Below are 24,632 nucleotides of genomic sequence, written 5' to 3'. Positions count from 1 at the left end.
CTTTGTGGTTTATTGAGGCATCCCCTTTACATGTCTTTCTTATATAATCATGCGTGTCCATAGAATTCCAAATATTAAATTCTAATGAAGGAATCGTTTTTCGTAGGAAAAGTCATAAACTTAGTAAATTGCCCTGCCTGATACGGTTGGCTGATCACAGCATTCTATAGAAATGTATATTTTTATTTATTACTGGATGTAATGTGGTAAAAAGATGAAAACTGCATTCACAGCAATTATCTTTAATGGGGTAGTTTCTTATGTAATTATAAGCCGGTTTGTGGGCTCCCTGACTCCCTGGCAACCACTGAAACAAGATAAAACATCAGATGTAGCCACAGCGATCAGACTGAATACGGACATGCATCGTTTCCTCCACACTCTGTGATGCCGTGTTAAACAGAGTTTCGTACAAATCAAAGAAAAAATATCACAAGTTTTTCTAGATCACCCGACCGTGGGGTTGCTTCAAAGCAGCTGATCAAACAGAATTTTGATCAAGAATCATCTATAATTTACCTGTTGGTGACGTGGCCAACATTGGCTATTGATCAGATGATGATTGGTACGTCCCACGAAAGCTGGGCCACAAAACAGAAATGGTCAGCACGAGGGGAGAGTGGCCCCTAACCTTACCCCCAGAGATCGATCCACATTTACACCCGTAACTATTCATGGGGAGAAAAAACCCATTCCCGCAGACGACTTGTTCGTCTGGTCTATCGATGTTTCAGCGCTTTCCTTTAGTTATGTCGGTAATTAAGTAAAATTCACGACATAACCCGTATCTTTGCTTCGTTGGTTATGGGTTGAGAGTATAAATGGAAAGAACTTGAGTAAAACGGAAGTGATGCAGAGTGGGTACCTCCTGACCCGTTTGGTTTGGAATCGATGCAGTTGACGACTAAACACCTTACCCACAGGTATGTATTAATCTCATCATCTCATATTTTGTATAGGTATAGCTTTCTCAGAATAATTTTACATTAATGGCGTCAAAACAATTGCAGAGGAACATGTTTGTGTATTTTAACACTATTTACGTTCAACAAAGTTGGAATATTATGATGTATGCGATCTTGAGAAAAAAAATATAAAGTTGGCAGATATGATGTATTTATACACATGTGGTCCTCTTCAAACACAATCCATCATCTCAAAATTCTTCTCACGTTGCGTGTTCAAAATATTTTAAAGCCAAACTTCCTTTAATATAAAATCCAAATTGGGTAATAACCTTTTTCTGTCAGGTGTGTATTATATATATATCGAACGTTTTCTTCTATAGGGAAAGAAAAGGAAGCCTCGATATCGCCTGTCGCCATGGTAACTCGTCTGTTGAAGAATGGTAAGTCACGTGCACCAACAAAATAAGAACAAGTGTTACAAAGTGTTTTGTCTCCCTGTGACAGGGTATACAATGGTGTCTTGAGAACAAGTCTGGTGTAGCTCCCTTGTCATGGAAATGCTATGTTGCACTCACCTCTTTCAAATATTATTGAACGTGTTCGAAAGTTAATTTGTTTTCAGATGAATCGCGTTGTTTAAAACCCCACTGCCAACACCTCATTAAATATAGGTCATGCGATATTGTCGATAGTTTATATGTATCAAAGATCCTACACATACGGAAATCCTCCAATGTTCTGATATTTATATGTGCTTATGAAAATTGAGTATATTTTTTTCTTTCCCGAAATTGTAATCTAACTGCATAGAGCAATGGGTTAGGGCGTTAACTACAAACCTGTAAGTCATGAGCACGAATCCTGCTTGGGCTTTTTACCTTTCCAAAAATATTTAAAACATAATTTTTGGTCAACTATTGTAACATTTGAAATTTTAAACCGGTGAAAGTAAATTGAATATAATACACTTTTATCCACATTAATATCGACAGGCTCCCATACCACCGAAATATTTACAGTTACTTGAAAAAAAAATAAAGAACGCCTTTTGTGGTTTTGACTGTTCAGTAACTATGAAATTGATTGAACCTGTAGATGCGCATTATACCACGAAACTCAATAGAGATGCTCAAACTTTTCATGACAAGATCAGTTCGATGTCCTTAGGATTTGCTTTCAAGACACCCTGACACTCTGTGTATGGGGAGAGAGAAACGGGGACACTTGTTCTTGTCCAAAAATCTGCACCGAATTTAACTGTAACCTTTTAAGTAAGAGAGTCTGTCCGTGTGAGCGCTGTTATTTTGAATACAAAAAGTTTACCAAATCTTTAATTTAACGGTTGTTTGATTTGCATTTTCTATTGTTTGATATGGTTTCTGGTTAGATTCATGTGATTGACCGTTGGTTATCATGTTCTTTGTCATATTTTTGGTCTGGATTCATTTACTGTAAAAAATATTCATGCAGTAAAAAAATGTTTTAATGGTCCTTAAGCCTGTTTTGGGTTGTCGGCCATACATTGGTGATTGGGCGGCGGTAGAACTTTGCGTTTGGTTCATTGGTCAGGGTCCGAGTTTTCTGGTAAAAAAAAACTTCGTGCCAGAACTTTGTGGCAAACTGGCAAACTGGGATTTAATGCATTATCGATGAGTTCCAAACACATCATCCCTGGCAAGTCCAGTAGATGAGCACGGCTGATTAGTTGTAACCTCTGACATAATGGAGCCGTCAAGTCAATGAACTCGTTTTGTGTTTGCATGTTAAATTTATCCATGTTTAATTAATGTTTACCCATTTAATTTCTACTAGAATAAACCTGTTGTCACGTGGGACTTTGGTTTGTGAATTTAAATTGCGATTTTGGGTATAAAATTTTCAATATTCATTGTTAGTGTAGTATAAAATCGTTTGATTCGTGTTAATTCCTGCTTTTTATTTTTTCCCCCTAAAAATTATTTTCACGTGTTCACAATTTTTTTTTTCTATTTTGAATTTTTACACAGAATGAAAAATACAAAGAGCGAATACATGATAACATAATATGATTGATATAATAAAATAAAATATTCGGTAAATATTATCAATACGTTTAATTAATACAGTAATCAAGCTAAATCGCGTTCTTCAGATTACACAAATCGATGATAAATGAAATTGGTACAGAATGCTTCAAAATTCTCCACAGAGCGGGTATCATGCATAATGTATATTGGATCCGGCTGTCTGAATGCATTTGCATAGATTTCACATTATCTATTTGTGTTCACCGAAGTGAGGCAACTGGTTTGGAAGTTTTTCTTCTTTTCATTTGAGCTTTAACAGGAATGACTCGGCAATTTTGTTATGCTTCCAATGGTAATAATAAATGATTAATTGCTTTTGGGAATACAAAAATCACACCATACTTTTAAATACTTTTCCAAATATGGCAATTTAGTGGCAGAGTTATTTCCCTTAGTCCATACTTACGATTGGTTTTCAATACTGAAAATTGACCAATCGGAACACTGTTTGCATTTGGCTCTCCTCTGAAATGTTTTGAAATCGTCAAGGCGGTTTCGTCTAAACAAAGCAATAGTTAGAGGTTTGAGATTCTATATGTTCGGCAAAATTTAAATAACTTGCGTCTCAGTGAACCTGTCTTAACCTTGACATGTCATCGCCGATATTATTAGCGAATGCGTGGAAATGAAGAAATCAACATGGCCGACACTCAAGAATCCGGAGGAATGGAAATGAAACGAAAGCAGTGCGAGTCGTTTACTATTGACTTTGTTCAAGGCGGTGGACAGAAAGAGAGTCTTCAAGATGTATTTCTTAAATTTCAGAAAGATAAACAGGTACACAAGGCTAAAGCTGTTATTTGTTATCTTAATCTGTAGTACCGGCTTCTTTAATAATGTAAAATGACTACTAAGGCTTTGGTGGTTAATATTGAATTTCTTTGATCATAAAGATGTATGAAAAAAGGATAATGTATAATGCACACTAAGAGAAGATCTACATGAATTCATTGATTTCTTATTTCTTATCAGACTTCAAATGGAAAGGTAGGCACAATTTTCATGATTATAACAGCTGTATAAGGAGATACACTGCTGCTATTATTGAGATCAGTCCTGAGTCCCGGTGGTGGAATACAATCCTTTTCATTTGAAAGCATGTTTCTGGTGTTTTTTTTATAACCTTAATTTAAGATATTCTGCTTGTTAGCATCTAATTATTGCATTTTCCACCCCTTACAACCTTCTCATATTAGTGTTACATTTAAAAGACATCAGCTGTAAAACAAACTTCCTCAGAAACACATGTTTTACATGTATTAATTATTTGCTATTTTTATATAGGTCCTAGATTTTATTTATGGCTGGATTGATTTTTGCCCATATGTTGTTGACAGAGAAACAGACATCTGCTTTAATATGCAAAACAATTTAAGTTTGTGTTTATTTTTTAAGTAACAAAACATCTTTAGTTAATCGCATTTTAAAAAAATTTCACATACTTTTTTGCTAGAGTACCCAATATAATTTACTAGTACATGTCTAACAGTACATTGTATACCTTTCGATAAAGGGATAAAGGGATATTGAGAAATGAATATGAAATGATACTTGACTTGCCAGCAGCAATTGTTATCATAAAATGTTAATGATTATAGAATTGCCTGTGGTGACTAAATTCATTTGATTGTGAATAACAATCAAGGGGTCCAGTAAATGTTCAATGTATCATTTATAAAATCAATAAGTAGATTAATTTCCTACTGGCTTTTCCATTATGGGGACTACCTGTATGCATCTAGCTAGCTTTTGTGGCTTTCTAACCAAAGGCTGTACTTCATATTTCCATTTATCTGATATAAAACTATGTTGGGAGATTTATTAATTATTGTAGAGTGGTAGATTTTGGTAGGTATAGCAAGCAAACAGCATGATTAAAGGGCATTATCTCAAATATTTTGGAGTTTTCCTCAGTTTGGAACTTTACCGAAGTACCAAGTTTAAAGCCTTAGTCATTTTTGTTTCCTATGAAATATTTTCTAATAAATGGTAAGATAGTTTTGTTTTCATAAACAGGCTGTTTTAGATTGTTAAAAAAAAACCAAACCCAGCATTTACTCCCAAACATGTATTACCATGTATATTCATTTACCTGGATTTACCTGACTTTTTACGAATTATATGTTAAAAGTTTTCCATAAAAATAAATTAAACCAAGAAAAGAGTGCTTTTCTAATCCGCATTATGTAATGTTTTATCTAGATTTGTTTTTGTTGAAATAATTTCTTTTAAGAACCATAAGTAAGATATTTGGAGGATAAGCCTATGTTGTGCACATTTTGATGCTCTGGAATCTAGATTTAATTCATTTAAAAAAATCTCAAGTTTCCTTTTTAATTTTTTGTTTGTTTTGAAGGTAGTTCTGTTTAAAGTTGATCTGTTTACCGGTAAATGCAAAAAATAAAAATCAAAGAATTTTAATCACAGAAGAATATTGACAAAACTTTATACCTATCCCTGTCCATGGCTTCATCTCCTGTACTTTGTTGACCAGGGCAGATGTCATGTCACCAAAAGTATAAGCCCCCTCAACAAGCTCGAACTTTATAGTTCCCAGTGATGGCTTCAGGAGGTCTTTGTCAATATATTTAAACTTCCATGAAAGTTATTTTAAGGGACCATTGATCTCTTAGAATAACATTGGTGGCATTCAGGAAAGAAATCAGTCGGGGTTAAGCTGAGATTACAGGTGTTGGGTACATCGATGGTGGTGCGATGGATTTTTACATCTAACTTGGATGGATTTACATTCTGTTGACCGTTGGTCACAGATATGTACATACTTTAACAAAAATCAGCTGCTAAAATCTTTTGTTTGACTGCAACCTTCTATTTCAAACCCACCTGTTCAAGTCAACCTTTTTTTCTCTTCAAAATCTTTACCTATACATTTCAAATGGAATTTCTCTTATTAACCATGCATCTGTTTTGATTTTTATACAATGCTACAGGCTTTGTATACTTGTGTGAAGTCCGTTGTCCGGTTATTTTGTTCAGCAGTATTCTATAACAGTCTTTGTGACTTGTCTTTAGTTTTCTATCAGACAGGAATAAATCTTGGACACATGGTCAGTGAGTGTAACACCTGAGACCGATTTCACCTGAAAGCCAGGCTTCTTAATCAATCGATTTGGGGAAAAATTAACCCTTTCTTCCTTGTATGATGGCCTGACAAAGTAAGACTAAAGAGAAGCGGGGGTTTGATGAATAGCAAACTGTCTGCCGGATTGACTTGCCATGGGAAACGGTGACAGGACCTTTATGAATTTTAATAGATTCCTCTCCCTCAATCATGGATCTTGCCACATTCAGACAAGGAATTTAGACCTTGCTTTTGAACATACATAATTTCCATACATAATAAGCCCGCCAAACATATGGGGGTAATGGACTCAGGGACAGAAATTATGAGGTATGGGTTTTTACCTGGGACGACTCAGCAGTGATCTATTGCACAATAAACAAGTGTGTTGAACTGTGTTCTGTTTGATCTGTAATTTGGACAATTTGATGTTACTTTATGATAAATGATGTTTTTGTGGCGTGTATGTTTTGATGGAGGTGCTAGTGGCCGTCCCTGCAATCAATGCGCATGGATCCGCTGATCGTTAAGGAGGGGAAGGTTTCCTTTTATTCTCTACCTGTGAGTGGGGTTATTGATCACAACGAGGCACCAATAAACCCATGTTGGCACTTCTTCCTTTGTTATCTCAGTTGACAAATATTTGGTTCAAACAAAACAAGTTATCTCTTCTCTATACTAGATTTAATGACTTTTTTAAACCCCTAAACGGGCACACAAAATCTTTGGAGTATTGATTTCTTGACCATTCGGATATATTTATATATATATTTATGCATATATTTCCCTTGTCTGTTCTTTTCATTATTGAGTGGTTGATTTGAGTTTCTAGCATTTCATTCTTATAGTTTCCAACAGTCAGAAGTAGTGTTTGAACTGTATATTTCTGTGAGACCAGGGTATAGGAACAGTTTTTGCTGTCACGTTACAAGGCCTAAGTAGCGTTTAATCTGCCCGGGCCTGCGTTGTGTCGGGAGATGAAGGGTCCCACCAGCCATGCTGAGTCAACAGAACAGATTTATGGGATTCAGCACTTGAGTTGTGCACCTTTGGCTTTACGTAATTGTGCAGTTCAGGTGTAGCTTCCAGAAGACCTGTACAAGATTTCCTGTGAAGCAGGGCAGCTCCCATCTGTGCTCCTGCTTTTATTGATTCAGTGATCAGAATAGAAGACATTGTCTTTAAGAAAATGCAGAGTCAGGTTTGGAATCAATATTATTCTGGAGTTTCTAGTCACTAGTTTGTTGTGATAGTATTACAGTGGTGTAGCTGGGCTTGAAACAAACAAATGTATGTACAGTACTGATTTTGATTCACTAACAAATGTATGTACAGTACTGATTGTGATTCACAAACAAATATATGTACAGTACTGATTGTGATTCACTATAAGATTTCAAATATATGCATGTATGTGGTTTTTGTAGCTTAGATGCATTCAAATTTTATTTTTTTAAAGACATTTGATATTTAAGTCATAGTGTTTTCTTGTATCAGAAAAGTCTTTGTTTAGAATACAATTCCTCTGTTGGCTTTCTAAAAATGAGGTTGGATATGATACTTAAACCTCTCTGTCACAAGCTCTGTCCCATGGAAGCCCTAACAATGCTGTGCTCTCATTGACTTAAGTCCTCGGCTGTTGAAGCACGTTTAATGACGTTTGGGTCAATATTGACTAGGTGATTTTCCTAGCGTAATATACCTAGCGCTCAAACATTCTACCTGATCCAAAGAGTAAACGAGGCCAGCTTACCCCCACAACCATTGTTGGAGAATTTCATTTTAAAGAGAGGATGAGTAGAAGTTACCAGTGAGATAGGGCTGACCTGTGATTTCTTATCCGATCTCAGTCGTGAGGATGCTTTGTCTCGGTGGAGGACGTTATTGTGTGCTCAGAAATAGAGGTAACTCAGTTCAGGTTTAGTTTTTCACGTCAGGCGAACAATAATTTTTTTCTGATTTAAATGTTAACTTATTCAGGGATAAAATCAGGAGGATTAAATATCTCTAAGTTTTTTTTGGTGTGGGATTTTTTTCTTTAACTTTTGTGCATTTGCATTGCTGTTAAGCTTCCTGAATGCCACCCAATGAAATTGTTGAATTTTCACGAAAAAAGAATAAATTCTGAAAAAAAAAGAAAGAAAAAGATGGATTTGTTAGGATAACTGTGATTGTTTGGAGAGCCACACCCAGTGAGGTAATAATGAGAGGGGAAATATAAAATGCAAATGATCTGGTCTGGTTGTCTGATCTTCTCCTTTGATGTTACCTTTGTTTGATTTGCATGCATGCTTTTAATATTTGAATGTGATTTATTTCCTTGATGTGAAATTTTCTGCTACAGGATTTTGTGTGCCAGTATTATTTCAAATCTCCATGTTACAAGTACCATTCTTTCTTGCCTTGATTTGTTTAGGGTACTTGTACTAGTTAAGAACTTGAGCCTTCTTTTCTGACCATTCATTGCTGATTTGACTGTTTTGCTAACTTTTATCCACTAAGAAAACAAAGAGTGGCTCTAATATAATAGTCCAAGTTTTGGCTTTTGTGTTTACAGAAAAAGTTAAAATTTTCCTTGAATAAAGTGGGGAAGGACAAGTGTAGGGTTTTGTGTGGCCTGCTCACTTGAGTTATGTCAGCCAATATTTGTGGATTCCTAACCTGCTGGCCGAGCGGCCTTGTGGTGTTTGTTGATTTCACACAAACTTTCCTGTTGTCACCGAGGCTTCCTTTACTTGTGTTTACTCAGAAATGTTTCAGGGAAGAAAAAAAAAAAGGAAGAGATGATTTATTTGCATTGTAAATGTATTTCATGAGCTGTACACATGGTGTGTAAAATTCCTGTGTAGTGACACATTTTAAAACTGTCCAGGTGAAGTGCTGGAGTGGTGTACGTTATTTTATTGGCGACGTACAAGGGAAGCATTTACCTTACATTAGCTGATATTTTTTATCTTGTTATCTTGTTAGTAATCTTACATAGAGACCTAACACAGGTGTGTGGCTTTGTTTGAGAGGAGAGGGTGCCATCTTGATGAATAAGAGATTTTCATTGATCACGAGGCTTTAATTTTTTCATCTGAGTGTAATGATCACATCAGGAATAAATTTGGATCTGATTAAATCACAGTACTGAAAGTGTACAACTTTATTGTCATTTTGTAAAGGTTTAAGAGATAGGAATTGACTGAGGATAGGTTATTGGACAATTTTGATTTAAAATTCAATACAAAAAGTTACAGAATTAGCAATGAGGCAATTTAGACCACGCCTCAATCCGTCTGTTTGTGGCAAGGCAGTCAGGTGTTTGAAGTGAGGCAGGCATTTGATCTAGAGATAGCTGTTTTAAGTAGCTAGGGGACCCATACCACCATATGCCATTAAAGAAAAGGCCATAAGGGAGTCACAAGCTAGAAACTGATGGAAAGTGAGAAAGTGGAGCCGGTGATGGCATCTCCATTGATGTATTCAAAACTATTTGAGGTGACTTTATAAAATGCTCATTGAGTTGGAAAGTTCATTGTTGCCTGGATGTGAACTATGTTTGTCTGTTATCTTCTGTTGTCAAGCATGGATGGAGTAGCAGAGAGAGGCTGCTCATCAAGGACTTGTGCAGTATGCTATAACCCCCGCACATGCTTGGCTGCATTCAGTGGGGCCAGTCAGACGACTGAGGGCCAGCCATTCTATTACACAAGTTATTTATTTAGCAGCTCTTTCTCATAAACTAGTCAAGCATGTAACTACTTTATGCTTGGTAAATTACTTGCCGGATTTTGAGATTTTTCCTGTATATGCGGCAGTCAAGGAAGGATATTTAAACTTATGTGTCAATTTGTTGGTGAAAAGATAAATGTGACATTGATTCCCTCTGCTGAAGTGATTCCTAGGCATGGAGGGGATGAAGTCTGCCGATGTGTTGTTTGATCTGAGAATGAAAAGGTGAGATTTGATAAACTCTGGCCCAATTGTCATCTACTCGCCTTCTCAATGGCTCAATGCTGGAATGAGAATGTCTCATTACATGGGAAGTTGATTTAGCAAAATTTGAAATTGATCTCCCTTAGAAAACGTAACATGGAATATAGATACTGCTTTTTAAGTCATTGAAACTTAAAGAGCTGTGATCTGGTATTAGCTTGCCTTCTAAAGTAAATTGTTTGTAACACGCAAAATTCTTTTCCTCATTTGTTGACTGAATTTTGTTCCTTGTCGTTATTACGTGATGCGTATGTAAAATCGGCTTTTGTGTGAGTGAATGCCTTTTTGGGAAGCCCTTAAGAACTGTCTACATTGAGGGTACCACCCAGTTGTCAGAGGCTTTTCCCTGCTTTTTCATTGATTTTTTTATTCTGAGACAAATTATTTCAAAGTGCTCTTCCAATGTAAATGATGGTGGCAGCATTTCTTTGGTCAGGTAATTGAGGAGTTGTTTTTTCAGGTAGATCGTATTTTCATACAAAATAAAAATTCCGGTTGGATCAATTCATTATATTCTGTTGTTTGCATCAACAAATTTCCTCATTTATATTTGATAGTAATGTATCTTAGTCACTTTACGGATTATTTTGATAGGATGTATTTTGTTCATGCTTGAAAGGTGATTGATAAGGGAAACATGGTTGAAAACTCGTTTTGCCGCGCTCTCTTGATTAAGCCTGCGTGGCATTGCACACCCATGTGAAATGCTGGTGGAGATTTTATTTCATAGAGAGTACTGTAGTCATAAGTAGAACTAGTCTGGGGCCTTCGTAGCCCACTGCACTGCACCACGCACTGATTTATTGTGATGGATTCTGGCGGCATCTTACCGGATAGCATTAGACTGATTCACTTCTTCTAATACTGTCAGGTAAAGATGTCCTCAGAGTTTGCTAAATCGACCATATTCTGCACCATTACACCTGCACTGTTACTCAGCTCTTTCTCTGTATTCTCTCCATGCAAACAGATGGTGCCAGATAGCAACAGAGCTATTAAATATTCATCATTAATTTATTGTGGTGGTAAATGTCTTATTTGTATTCAGAGAGGGGGAAATATGATTTTTCGTGGAATTTGAACTGTCTTTGCTGAGTTGCATGGCTACCGGTCTGTTTGTATTCTCTGTAGTAATATAACCCTCTGATTTCAGAATCCACCAGTGTAATCAAATCTCGCCATGAAACATGTTTACAACTTTTGGAACTTCATTTCATCATTTTCAGGTGCCATTTGGTTCAAAAATTAACAAAGAGATATTAATATTTGATAATCACAGTATTGATGATATTTTGGTAGGGTGAGCCATAAAAATACATTGATTTTTTGTGTAAATTTGATGATTAATGGTTGATGATTTGATTACACAGATGATATCTCTGTCCTACATCCTGGTATACTCTTTCATCCAATGAAATGGTCTGTAACATCTGAAGGATGGAAGGTGCATTTTGCCTGTTGTATACACTGTTTTTGGAGATTGTATACACTGTTACTAGGCACCAGACAACAGCTATCCAGCACCAGCAGCGTGAGAAGGGGGGTGGGATGTTGCGGGCCGTTGTTTGTATACTTTGTTGAGATGGATGCAGGTATACGACAAGTGGCAAGTAACATGTGACAAGGACCAAGATGGCCGCTGACACCTGCATGCTACTATAACTTGTACTTAGTCTTATCTTTTCCATAGGAAGTTAGAACATATCAGTTGTTTCCTGTTTTGCTGTTTGTTAGATGGTGGTTGTCCATTGCAGACAATAGCTGACTTGACAATTGTTATATCCCTTGGTTTATTTCCTCTGTATTTAAATTAATGTTCTTTATTTATGGATGTCATCTCCTCAATAAACTTGTTAATGATTTGTTTATGAAAGCTTGCGGAACTTATTTGCTGAATAACCTAGTCAAAAAGAAGGTGTTTTCAATAAAGGGTCCTGGCCATGGAAAAGTGTCTGTATAATTCAGAAGGAAGGCTTTCTTTCTTTACCACAGGGAAATTCCAACTTAAATGGACATGTATTTTTCATAACGTGTAATGAAAAGGAAATTTTTAAAAGTTGAGCACAGGAATCTATCATCAAATGTTAGATATAACAGTGAAGTGCGATATATTTCATTGATGACTTTTTTATGAGGCTCTCTTGGTGAGAGTTTAACGACTACTCCCTGCTTTATCTAGATCTCGCAGCTAGTGCAACTTGGATCCGGAATTGGATTGTCAAAAAATAATTTAAAAAGATCGCTAGGTTTTATATTTTTGTCCATAAAAAACTTTATGTCAATTGCAAAGGTACACAATTTTAAGGGATTGTCTAAGTTTGAACGTGTCGGTGGTAAAAAAAAGATTTGATCACGAGAAGGCAAAAATGTTAAGAATTTTGAATGGGGTGACATAGTGGGTTTGAGGCTTGATTAGATTTTTTGGAAGCAGATTCAGTCTCATCAAATACCATTCATCATGCATTTAATCTGATTAGCAAGTCACCAGATCATACCATTTTTGATTAAAAGGATGAGCTGTGTCACATTGTGACGCTTCCAAAGGCTCCAGATTTCAGCCATGGTAAAATGATGAGTTGAAAATGTCAAATTGATAGATTATGCAAAATGTTTATTGCTAATTTGCTATTCTGGTTTGTTGTGGCATTCGTTAAATCTATTCTTTACCTGTGACTTGAAAGGCTTTTCTGACAAGACAATCTATTGGTTTGTATTGGAACAGAGCCCTCAACAATAACACTATAAATTTATTCACGAAACATCTATCAGAAATGTGTTCCCATCCATAATATTACTCGATGCCCATAATGTATTACAAGTCTGTTTCGGAGGAAGATGGATTGTGCCTGCATCAATCCTGTGCATGGTAATTAATGGTGCATTTTCTGGAACAGGGACTGACATTAGGGAAAGCCTCCCCATACCTCACTCCTTATGAGGCCAAAGATTTCAACAGATTTTGGCTACTTACTCCAGACACTAACTTTCCTGGGTATCAAGTTGCTATGATCTTCTTGCCATTGTGTCTGAGCCATCTGGTTTCCAAGTATTTGTTCTGGGTGATTGCATGAAAATGACTCCCATTGTGTTGAGGACCTTGTATCATATTCTGATCCGCTGGGACTCGATTTTCTTATCTTATCAAATTCTGTTTCACCCAGACAACCGTTTCACTAATACATTATACCATAAATAGACCCTGCTCATATTTTTGTGCTAAATTTTAATGAGAATTTTTTGTTCTAGTAATTGCTTTGTAGGTTTCATTAGTTTTAGTGGAAAAAGTGATAAGCTATGTATGAAGTTTGGCTCTATTGCTTTAAATTGAAATTCTATACTAGCTAGTTTATATTGTATTGAAAAACAGGAAAATTTTGTCAAATCTTTGAAGGGACACTGTAATATTCTTGTTAAGAATTTATCCTCTTTCTAGTCAGCTCAGTCCACACACCGCCATAAACAAACCATAGCTGTCACTCCAGCCCACGGAGCAGACAGGGAATTATGGGTAATAATGATCAGTAACACTGTCACTGCCCTAATTATCCCCCTTTGTTCCCCATGGCTCATTAATGTGACTGATTGGCCCAAGCTTTATGGAAGTGTGTGACCACATAGTTAGCCGGTGTCTCTGGTCAGCCAGATCATTGATACACATAGTTAGCCGGTGTCTCTCTGGTCAGCCAGATCATTGATACCACTCAGTTGGTCCGTGTCTACCTAGCGAGGGACAACAGTACTCTCAGATTTATAGAGCCAGAAAGGGGGAAAAAATACAATAGGGAAAAATACAAAACCTTATCATAGTCTCTCATGAAAGGTTTTAACATTAAACATTTATATAATGACTGTTGAAACTTTATTCATGGCGACATATGATATAAATTGTTAGTATTTTATTTCATCAGTCAGGTTTAACAGCTGTTCACCATGAATACAGCATATGCTGTCTCTGGCAATGGCTGCTGTCTCCATTAGCCCTCGGTGAGCTACCCTTGAGGCATCGCTAGTACTCTCCTAGGGGGGTAACAGTGAAGAAGCCATCGCCAGAGTTCAGAGCTTATCACCCCTTGGTTATCTTTATGGAGGGGGTCTCGTGTTAGCAGTAGGCCGTAATGACAGGGCAGAAGCGATGCTTAACACAAGTTTATCTAGGTTTACAGTTCCCTTGTCAATGACTACTTGTGTGGACAAGAACAAAGAGTTGCGGGGTGGAGGGGTGCCTGGACATTGTTGTCTCTAATAGGATCTGTTGTTTGGCGTGTGTGTATGTGCTGGGGGCCTTCCCTGGTATAAGGGGGGACCCTAAACAATTAACAGCCACGGTGGTCGACCAGGCCTCCAAACACTGGCACTGTTTGTACACTCATTATCAGGGAACAATCATGTATTGTTTGTAATAAACATTGTTTTGTATGTTAAGATGTTGACATTTAACAAGAGCAATGAGTACTTAAGTTTCAGAGCGATGACTTTACAGGGAAGGCACAGTCTGTTTTACTTGCTAGTCTGGTGGCAAGTTCAGAAGGGAAGGACAGGTCGGAAAACTGGAGGACAGAGGAACTTGTAGTCGGAAAACGATTTGTTACCCCTCATCCCTTCACTTCCTGGGTTTTATTTCAACACACCTCATTTAAGTGTGGTTAAGAAAACATATTAACTCATAAGACCTTCATAACTTCCTTCTGAGGCTTGAAGTATGAAAATCAGAGCGGGCCACTTGACAGGGCTCTATTTGTCTTTGTTAAACATGTTCCTTGTTTCTTGTCGACTGGGCAAGCAAGGGGGGTGAAGCGGGGAAACAAGTTTGACTGATCTGGATTGTTTGATCAATATTTGATTTCAGTAATCAATTTTTATGGAGGGAGATCACTTATATTGGAAATATCAGAGCAGAGAAAGGTGATCAGGACTGACAGCCGGGGGTCACGACCTTCTTAGGGCTGAACATGGAAGTAAACAATGTTTGATTAATCTGGAATGGCTCTCTGTATTGGGTTGATAAGAAACAAACAATTCCCTCTGGTCGGTGACAGGCCAAGACTGGTCCCCACACAGACCCATTGTGTACCTGCTTACATCTACCCTGGTTTATTATTTCATAATGGCATCTTATTTCACTGTAACAAATATGTCCTCTTCTCTTTTTCTAGATGGTTAAAAAGGAATTCAACCGCAATAAAAAGAAATGTGTTCAAAGAAAGAAAAACCAGGTTTTACATGTCGTTGTGCCTAAATAACAGAGTGTTGTTTACAATTGAGTTCCAAGCTATAATTGCACTGATTTTTTTTTTTTTTTAGTTTACTGTTTAACACATATTCTGAAGGTTTATGATAAGAACAAAATGAGGCATAAGGAAGATTTGTTTGTAATAGTGTGTTTGTCTCCATGGAACAAAGACTTTCCTTTGCATTGAAAAATCACTGACAGATAAACAATGAAAACATGCCTGCATAGCTTTGCCTTGAAATTCTGTTAATTCTGTAGTTATGTTGGGTTGACATAGTTTGGATGAGGTTTTGTCATTGGTAACAACTCATAGATGATCTAGACAGATTAGCTGTAAGATGGGCTGTATTTAACAAACACTGATTACTCTGAACAATTTGCTGTGAATATCACACCTGTAATTGTCCCTTGATCAAACTCAAAATAAAATGAAAGTAGCGTCCTTGAATTCATTGATTCAGTGTTTTGATGACAATGTCACATAGTAAGCAGTGTTTGGGAATCAAAGTTTTGTATTGTTTTATGTTTACAGAAGGAAATCAAAAACCAAAGGAAAATGAAGCGAAAAAGAAAGAAAAAACAGCGAAATCGGCAACACATGCAGAAACTAAGGGCCAAGTTTATGGCACAGACGAAGAAGTATTTTGGTACACCCTATGCAAAGCGTTATTGGACACCTGATGGTACATGAATTATATATAACTAGAATTTCAGTCATTTGATCAAGTCATGCTCTACATTGCATTTTCCTTTAACTTACATTACAAAAGAACATTTGGAAAAAAGAAAAATATTGGCAATTTAAATTAAGAAATTTGACACCTCAAATAAAAATAGAATTGGATGATTTTGCTTAAAGATGCCATTTTGTGCAAAATTTTATTGTTAAAAGATCCCCTCTTTTTAAAATTTAATTGTAGAGACAAGTTTTCATGCTTCACAGCAAAATCTTAATGTGCTTTCAGATGAGGAGTATTATTCCAAGCGGTTCCTGGACTGCTGTGGGCTGGTGCGTCAGGTTATGCTGGATCTGAGGAAGGAGTTTGGGTTTCGTATCGGGCCGTGGAACCAAGCCTACATGTACGACACACTGCCTATCACCATTGAGAGAGAGGAAGACATGAAGCCAGGGGACCTAGTCTTCATCTCGGGGATTTACCCTAATCCCAAATGTAAGCACCTACCCCAGTCCTAGTTTGCATAAAACACTTCATGGATTAGGGTCACTTTATCTTCACTAGGATTTGTCCATAAAGTGCATAACAGTTCCCACGCAGGAATAGAAAAGCTTGGCAAAAAGGACACGCCACTTCTTTCTCTCTCCCTTTCATGCATTAAATTTTGATTAAATGCAGTTAAAATTGGAAAAAAATTGATAATTTTCAAAAATGGTAAAAGAAGTGGCAAGATAGAGTGGAACTCTGCTGGGTGGGCAGGGAGTTTTATAGATAGACACCAGGACAGTTCTGCTTTTGATGAGTTCAGACAACCATTAAATAGAGATTTACCAAGTTTCTATATCTCACCAGTGACTTTATTATTAGGCCTGTATACTTGACTGTCTCTTAGGTCCTCTGGTATTAATTAAATTCTTCTCTTTATCAGGATAAATTTATTTAAACAGTTTTCCCAATATGTTGGCTGACAATGAACTCTTTGATGGGGTTAACCCAGAGAGCTTAGTCCAGATTACCCATAACTCCCATCCAGGTCTCGCTCATGTGGCCTAAACCAAGTGTAACCAATGCCCAGATTTAACATCATTTACAATCAACTCAAGGACGTAGTTTTAAATATCCCCACAGAAATACCTATCATAGTTTACTAAAGCCGAGGTAATTGGCCCGAAGTAGCCAAGCGATCTGTTCGGGACGTTGACAAAGACTGCAGTGTTGTAAGACGGGAATGCACGGGTACCTGAATGTATGCAGAGCTTGATGAAGTTACAAGGAGGATATAGCATGGCTCACAGGCTAAATTGGTTGAGCTGGATTTGGAGCTAATGCTGAGTAAATACAGCAAGATTGATTGTCGGTCTTAATTAATAAAAGAGTAGCTTGTGTTTAAAACATGATAAACCTGATAGGAATCTAATTGAAGAGTGTAAATTTTTTTATGGGGCAAAGCTCACTACACAGCCGTTTTTGTGTAAGTTGAGAATTTTAATTCAATATTTTGAGAACTCTGTCCCTGTTTGTCAAGTATCGTTGAAGCATTTGGCCGCTGTTGTTCTAATTCATAACAGAACAGAACAATGGCTGATTTGGAAGAAGAGCTTGTTTCAACTTAATGCTGTATTCTCATTTTCCCCTTGGCATTAGGATCCCTCCCGTCCACAGCGTTAACAAGTTCCTAAAATCAATTATGTAGGTGATTGTTTGTCATTTGTTATCCCATGTCAGTTTAGATGATATATATCAAATTTCAGCATTTAAAATGAGGGGGGGATCAATAGCAAAGATCCAGTTATTACAGCTCCCCTTAACTTCAGCCTCGTCAGATTGGATTTGATTTTACTTTAAAAAGGTGTTTATAAGTTCTTTTACATTTATCATTAGAAAATGGGAATGAAGTGTAACCATGATATATAGTACTATACACCCAATTGTTTAAACGGTCCCTTACATTTATGTATAAAAACGGAGAAAGAGGTGTCCTTTTGATAGATACTTTTGTTAACGTTATTGTTGGGGTGTACTCTTGATAATTAGCTGTACACAACATCTTGATAAATAACTGTACCTCAATTGTTGGGATGTAGTCTTGATAAATAACTGTACCTCTATTGTTGGGATGTAGTCTTGATAAATAACTGTACCTCAATTGTTGGGATGTAGTCTTGATAAATAACTGTACCTCAATTGTTGGGATGTAGTCTTGATAAATAACTGTACCTCTATTGTTGGGATGTAGTCTTGATAAATAACTGTACCTCAATTGTTGGGATGTAGTCTTGATAAATAACTGTACCTCTATTGTTGGGATGTAGTCTTGATAAATAACTGTACCTCTATTGTTGGGATGTAGTCTTGATAAATAACTGTACACTCTATTGTTGAGATGTAGTCTTGATAAATAACTGTACCTCTATTGTTGGGATGTAGTCTTGATAAATAACTGTACCTCTATTGTTGGGATGTAATCTTGATAAATAACTGTACCTCTATTGTTGGGATGTAATCTTGATAAATAACTGTACCTCTATTGTTGAGATGTAGTCTTGATAAATAACTGTACACTCTATTGTTGGGATGTAGTCTTGATAAATAACTGTACCTCTATTGTTGGGATGTAGTCTTGATAAATAACTGTACACTCTATAGTTGGGATGTAGTCTTGATAAATAACTGTACCTCTATTGTTGGGATGTAGTCTTGATAAATAACTGTACACTCTATTGTTGGGATGTAGTCTTGATAAATAACTGTACCTCTATTGTTGGGATGTAGTCTTGATAAATAACTGTACCTCTATTGTTGGGATGTAGTCTTGATAAATAACTGTACACTCTATTGTTGGGATGTAGTCTTGATAAATAACTGTACACTCTATTGTTGGGATGTAGTCTTGATAAATAACTGTACACTCTATTGTTGGGATGTAGTCTTGATAATTAGCTGTACACAACATCTTAATAAATAACTGTACCTCTATTGTTGGGATGTAGTCTTGATAAATAACTGTACCTCTATTGTTGGGATGTAGTCTTGATAAATAGCTGTACCTCTATTGTTGGAATGTAGTCTTGAAAAATAACTGTACACTCTATTGTTGAGGTATGCTTTTTGTAAATAACTGTACACTCTATTGTTGGGATGTAGTCTTGATAAATAACTGTACCTCTATTGTTGAGGTATGCTTTTTGTAAATAACTGCACACATATCGTTGGTATAACCTTGATGGATAACTATACACCGTTTTGTTACAGCTCGGCAGCAGAAGCATAATATGACCCACGTGGAGATCTGGGCGGGGGACGGGTGTAAGACGATTGGTGCCCGCTGGAACAAGGGCAAGGTTCAGGTGTTTGACCACTACAAGTTCCAACCCAAGAGCTTCCACAGCGAGCAGTACATCTTCAAGTCCATCGACACCTGGCTAGCAGGCACATGCAAAAGGTAATTGTCCTCAGCCTACAAATAATATACCTCACCAGACCTATAAAATACAAAGAGCCAGATACATACATACAGAAGGTCTGTCTTCAACACTCAATATGTCACCAAACCCCAGAAATTGCACACAATGCAGATTTGTTGCCAAACCAAAATGTTGCACTTATTTAAAGCCAAGGAACTGGTAAAATGAGAATACATTTTATACTGCAACATAATATGCTATTTAGATATAGTCTAGGACATTTAGGTCTGTGTCTCCTATCTTGACTTTGTATTGCTTGTAATTTTCTACAGGTGGATATTCATTTGAAGGTGTTAAACTGGTTTCTAGCTTGTTGCACACGTCTTTCTAGTCAACAAATGCTCATAGCAGAATTCAATGTCTTTATGCTTTTATCGTAATCCATCAGGAAAAGAAATGTAAATTGTTAACATCCCTGAAGAAATCTTCAAATGTCAAAGATAAAACCTGTACTCTCCATCACCCTAAAACTAAGCTTTTAACATTAAGATGACAAAATCGATCCCCAAACCTCACACAAATGTAACTGTTTAACTTAAAAGCTTTTTAATGCATGCAGTGTTTGTTGTTGGTTATCATGTGACAGAAAATAAAAGAAGGACAGGTTTACAGCCCATTGGTGTGTGTCCTTTGGAATAGAAACGGTATCAGGAGGTCCTGCTTAATTAACGCCAGACCTAATGATGCGTAGGAAAAGATTAAGAAATTGGGAGTTGTTGTGGATATGAAATCCTCGTGTGTCTGTCAACTGATATTATATCACAGGAGCTAGTCTGTCCCCCATTGATCCTCTTAATGCTCCATCCAAAAGATAAAAAGAATTTATGTCCGGCAATTAATCAATTTTTGATGAATTATTTTTTTTTTACCTAAAAGCGATAAGCTCCCAGCAAGTCTCTTGGTAGGAGATAGAAATTTAAGTGATTGGAGATGTGGAGAAGACAGCATTAAGAGGAAGAAATTAAATGGAGTCTGCAGCAGCAACTTAATATTGTTCTTTATTATTATCTGTTACCTAGCAACTCTGCTTGCTTCCTTTGTTTCTCCTTATCCTGTTGTAGCACAGTGTCTGAATCGGACCAGATTACTGTAGTAAAGTAGGATTAACAGGAAATCTTTTCATTCCCATACTGAGATAAACTGTAGTCTCCTAAACTGGTAAAATATGTATAGGGATTATTTTTCTTATTTTTAAAAGGTGTAAGAATTTAATTTTTTTTGGGGGGGGGGGGGGGGCTTTTGCAAGTGCTCCATCTTCAGTAAATATACATGGCGGATTTTGGGTGATCAAACGTAGGCTTAATCCACATCGCAGCAGAGCCATTACATTGTGGCATGTCTGTTGAGCTTCATTTGTGTGCGCTGGCAATATGGAAGACATCTTCTCATGAAAAATCTTAATTAAACATAGAATCACGACAGGCTTGCATGTTGGACTCGTATTAACTTGTCCATTCATCCATTCAAATCACTACTTTTTACTATAATTCCCAATGTCCTTCCCTTTGATTCCTGTGCACATTTGGGACACAAAACGGCTCCAAATCCTGCTACATTTCTTGTTGGCTTTGTACCAGTGGTGATGAATTGGGTTTTCTGTTGCCAGGACCCAATATATTTATTTCTTCTGTAAGACTAGTGATGTCTTGCTCTACATTATCTAGAACAATGGGGATATTAATTCCTCTTTCAGTATGTATTTATGAGAAAATGTAATCGTATTAACTTGAATCTTTAGTTAAATGGACTTTGTGACAGAAAATGATTGTTTAGTAATGAGGAGTTAAAAATCCTTCAGAGCAGTGTGTGCTAAGTTCAATTGGCGGGTTTAAAAAAGTCAAGCTTAAATTTATTTTTTCCACTTTGAATTATTTAATAAAGTTGATCAAGATTTCACTTACGGTAATATACTATATATGCATTTTGTTTGTTTCAGCCACTGCCAAGAACACAAATGGAAGAGAAGGAAGTTCAATCCTAGCAAGAAGTCTGTGTTTGCTATGGGTGCTGACAAAAAGGACAAGACTACAAACCAAGAGAAGGGGGATCAGGAGAAAACAGACAAACAAAATGAGGAGGAGAAGGCATCAGGAGTTGTAGGGGAGGGCGAGGGGCATGTAGAGGGCGCTCAGTGGACAGGGGAAGAAGAGGGGGTGGGGGCTGAAGGCTCCGGGGGAGAGGAGGAGGAAGACTTTGGTCAACAGGATGAGGATTTTGATGATGATGATGGGGAGGATGATGAAGAAGATGATGATGATGATGACTTTTTATATGAACAAGGAGATGACAGTCAAGAAGACGAGGATGATATTAATGCCACACCCCTTGGACTGCAAAGTCAAATTATGTCCAAGAACAGCTCTGTGGCTTCCATGCTGAACTATGTCAGTGTGAGTGAATCTACAACCGAGACATCAACACCGACCAATCCATCCACAGAATCTATACGAAAGACTGACTTAGCTATTGAGGTCAGTAAATGTGTCATCGTGGACAAAAACGACAAGAACCTGAACAACAGTGCCAGCAGCAGTAACACAGACTCTGTGTTCTCTAAAGCTACTAACTCCATGCTGAAGGGGAGAGGCAGCCAGCTATCAGCCCAACAGAACAACCAGGTCAAAGGTCAGCAGCAGTGATGCCACTTCCTGTTACTCTGTTGCAGTATTACAAAGTTTACAGTTTAATTGTGTTATATAGGAAAGGAGTTTTGCATTTTTATATATTGCCAGATTAGCCATTTATATAATTTATGTTTATTGTTATTTTTTTTAATTTTGTTTTTTAATGTTACATTGTTATTTATTGGTTGTTCTTGCTGTTTTTAGATGTCTTTTATTTTGTAACAGTAGGATTGAATTCAGGATTTCTCTGTGTTCAAATGAGGAATATATTAAAGGTGTAGTAATATTTGTAATGAAAATTAAGGGAAAAAATCAATGAAAACTCATTAAATCTATTCTGGTCTTCAATCAGTAGACAGTGATGATCTGTTGCTAGATGCAGAAACCACACCCTCAGGAAATGACTGCTTGTCGGGATTGATTGCCGTGTCAGTACTTTGTGGCTCTGCAGGGATTAATATGTAATTTCATTTGATATCCAATAGATGAGTTTTGTTTATAGAAAGGCTTTGCTGCATTTCATCATGTGATTGTGACAAGGTCCTAGTGACGTCTCCCAATGGAGTTTCCAAAATATGTCCCCCAGTCCACTCACTTTTTCTGAAGGAATCGGGACATCATCTCTCTCTTGGAAATTGTCAATGACATCGAAAGATTATTTTTTAAAAACTATACTTAATTTATATAAAACAAGAATTTTTTAATGGAGAAAGAAAACAAAAGATAATTGTTTGGTTTCTGCTATTGTCTCGCTTGTCTCCAGTTAAAAAAAAGTGCATGTATATTTTTACAAGTTTACTGTTTATTTTTACTTGTTACAAAATTGATTTTTTCTTTTAACTGCATGGTATTTAACTGATTTTAAAAATGATTTCAAAGTTTTTAAAATGTTTAATAGATCAATATAAGGTTGCATATGCAGAAACCAAAAATTCAAAAGAAGGAGGGGATAAATTGAGTAGCAGGAATTTACGGAATGTTATAATAATGTTGAATGTTGTATTGGTGTGTCCTGGGTATCGTCTGTTGTGCATCCCAGCGGTGATGTATGGCAGTTCACTGCTTGGGTCGAGTCCGTCCACTGAAAACTGTGATATCATAGAGTTTACAATAAAGCAGTCTCACTGTTTTAGATCCTTTTTATTTTTACAAAATGTTTACCTGTCAATGAAAAATAAAAATAGAAAAAAATCCTTGCAATTTTTCTTTTAAAAGATATGAGATGATTTACACAAGTGAAGCTGTAGAAAACAATAATGTATTCATTATTAATTAAGATAATCTGGGCTCTCTCATGGGGATGGGTTCAAGGCTTGTTGAGAGTGAGAGGTCTATCCTTGAGCATTATAGGGAGGGGATTCATCGTTATGAGTCACAAGTTATAAATGACTGATACCATCATACAGAATGTCATAAGGTGGCACAAAATAATGTATAGAGATCATCAATCTATTTTAAGGATTTTACTCTTAAAAGATTTAAATATTCTAAATATTCTAAATATCCAGAATTCTTATAGAGTGCCATCCAAAACCTATAATAACTAATTTTATTTATAATTATTTAAATCAGAAGACTAATTTGAGAAAATACATCGAGTATAATTACTGGTAATAGATATAATATAATGGAGACTTCCTAATCAGTTGCCAGATTTTGTCCTTTAGGTTTATACTGTCTTGTAGAAGTCTATTTCTGATTGGCTACTCCAGAATGAGGCTTGAGGTCCCTGTAAATCAAAGGGAGATAATTTTGATAAAGTGTCAGTCAATGAAATGATAAATAGAAAAGGTTTATACAAGGATGAAAGACAAGCCAGTATCAATTTTCTTGATCAATGGAGAAACACAACACACTGTTGAATCCCACTTTAAATCCCTGGTTTTACCTTTGAGAGACAAAAAGCAATATGCAAGTTAAAAATTTAATATTGATGTAGATGGATCGGCTTGCCAATGTTGCCAAACAAAATATTTATTTCATCCCTAAAGGCATAGATTACCATAGTAATATAAAATTTGTGCCATGCATCAGTGGACTAAGTGCACGGGGTAATTACGGCAGAGAGCTGCTGTATATTAATGAGGCTCTTTGATGGCCCAACTGTGACCCAGAGTATGTACACACACGTCGCCGAAGTCTCTTCATTTCATTCCTCAAAACATCATTAAAAATGGTTATTAAAAAAAGGAGGATTCATACCCAATCTAATGACAATTTTTACGATCGTTTTAAAATTCATTTCAAAGGCAATGGCATTCTAATACAGTTTTATCTATGTAATAGTGAAAGGAGTTGAGGGTGCTTACACTTTCAAGTAAACTGGGTGAAACACAACTGATAAAAAATCAGCTGAGAAGAATAGCCCTGTCATTGGCAGGTACAGATTTATTGGCTAAATAAACTGCCCTCAAAGTCAGGCTTTAAATTTGTTGAATAGGCCGTTTTGATCATTTGGAAAGCCAATAAAGAGCTTTATGGAGGTGTTTTTAAAATTTGCACTTTGGCTCTTGATCACATAACATATTTCATATAGGACATTATTTTTTTTTATTTCTGTGAAAAGATTTTGTGATAAAAGTAAAATGTTTTTTTCAGAG

At 36.5% G+C, this 24,632-nt stretch overlaps 1 protein-coding gene across 13 annotated transcripts in view; it reads left to right on the top strand.

Moving 5' to 3' along the window:
- The first annotated feature begins 765 nt into the window (after window positions 1–765).
- LOC105320192 (probable beta-tubulin polyglutamylase) overlaps window positions 766–24,632 on the top strand; it is a 40,153-nt gene continuing 16,286 nt past the window's right edge. For 4 of the 13 annotated variants that reach the window (XM_066078118.1, XM_066078117.1, XM_066078116.1 and 1 more), the window contains exons 1-6: window positions 3,418–3,751; window positions 15,191–15,250; window positions 15,800–15,950; window positions 16,233–16,439; window positions 19,197–19,386; window positions 21,345–22,033. In XM_066078118.1, the coding sequence (XP_065934190.1) occupies window positions 3,590–3,751; window positions 15,191–15,250; window positions 15,800–15,950; window positions 16,233–16,439; window positions 19,197–19,386; window positions 21,345–22,033 (1,459 nt within the window). In that variant the 5' untranslated portion in view covers window positions 3,418–3,589. The other 9 variants (XM_034480879.2, XM_034480874.2, XM_034480875.2 and 6 more) reach the window with 9 other exon arrangements.

Source organism: Magallana gigas, chromosome 3 (genome assembly GCF_963853765.1).
Source record: "Magallana gigas chromosome 3, xbMagGiga1.1, whole genome shotgun sequence".
NCBI lineage: Eukaryota > Metazoa > Mollusca > Bivalvia > Ostreida > Ostreidae > Magallana > Magallana gigas.
This window is presented reverse-complemented; position numbering and strand designations above follow the sequence as displayed.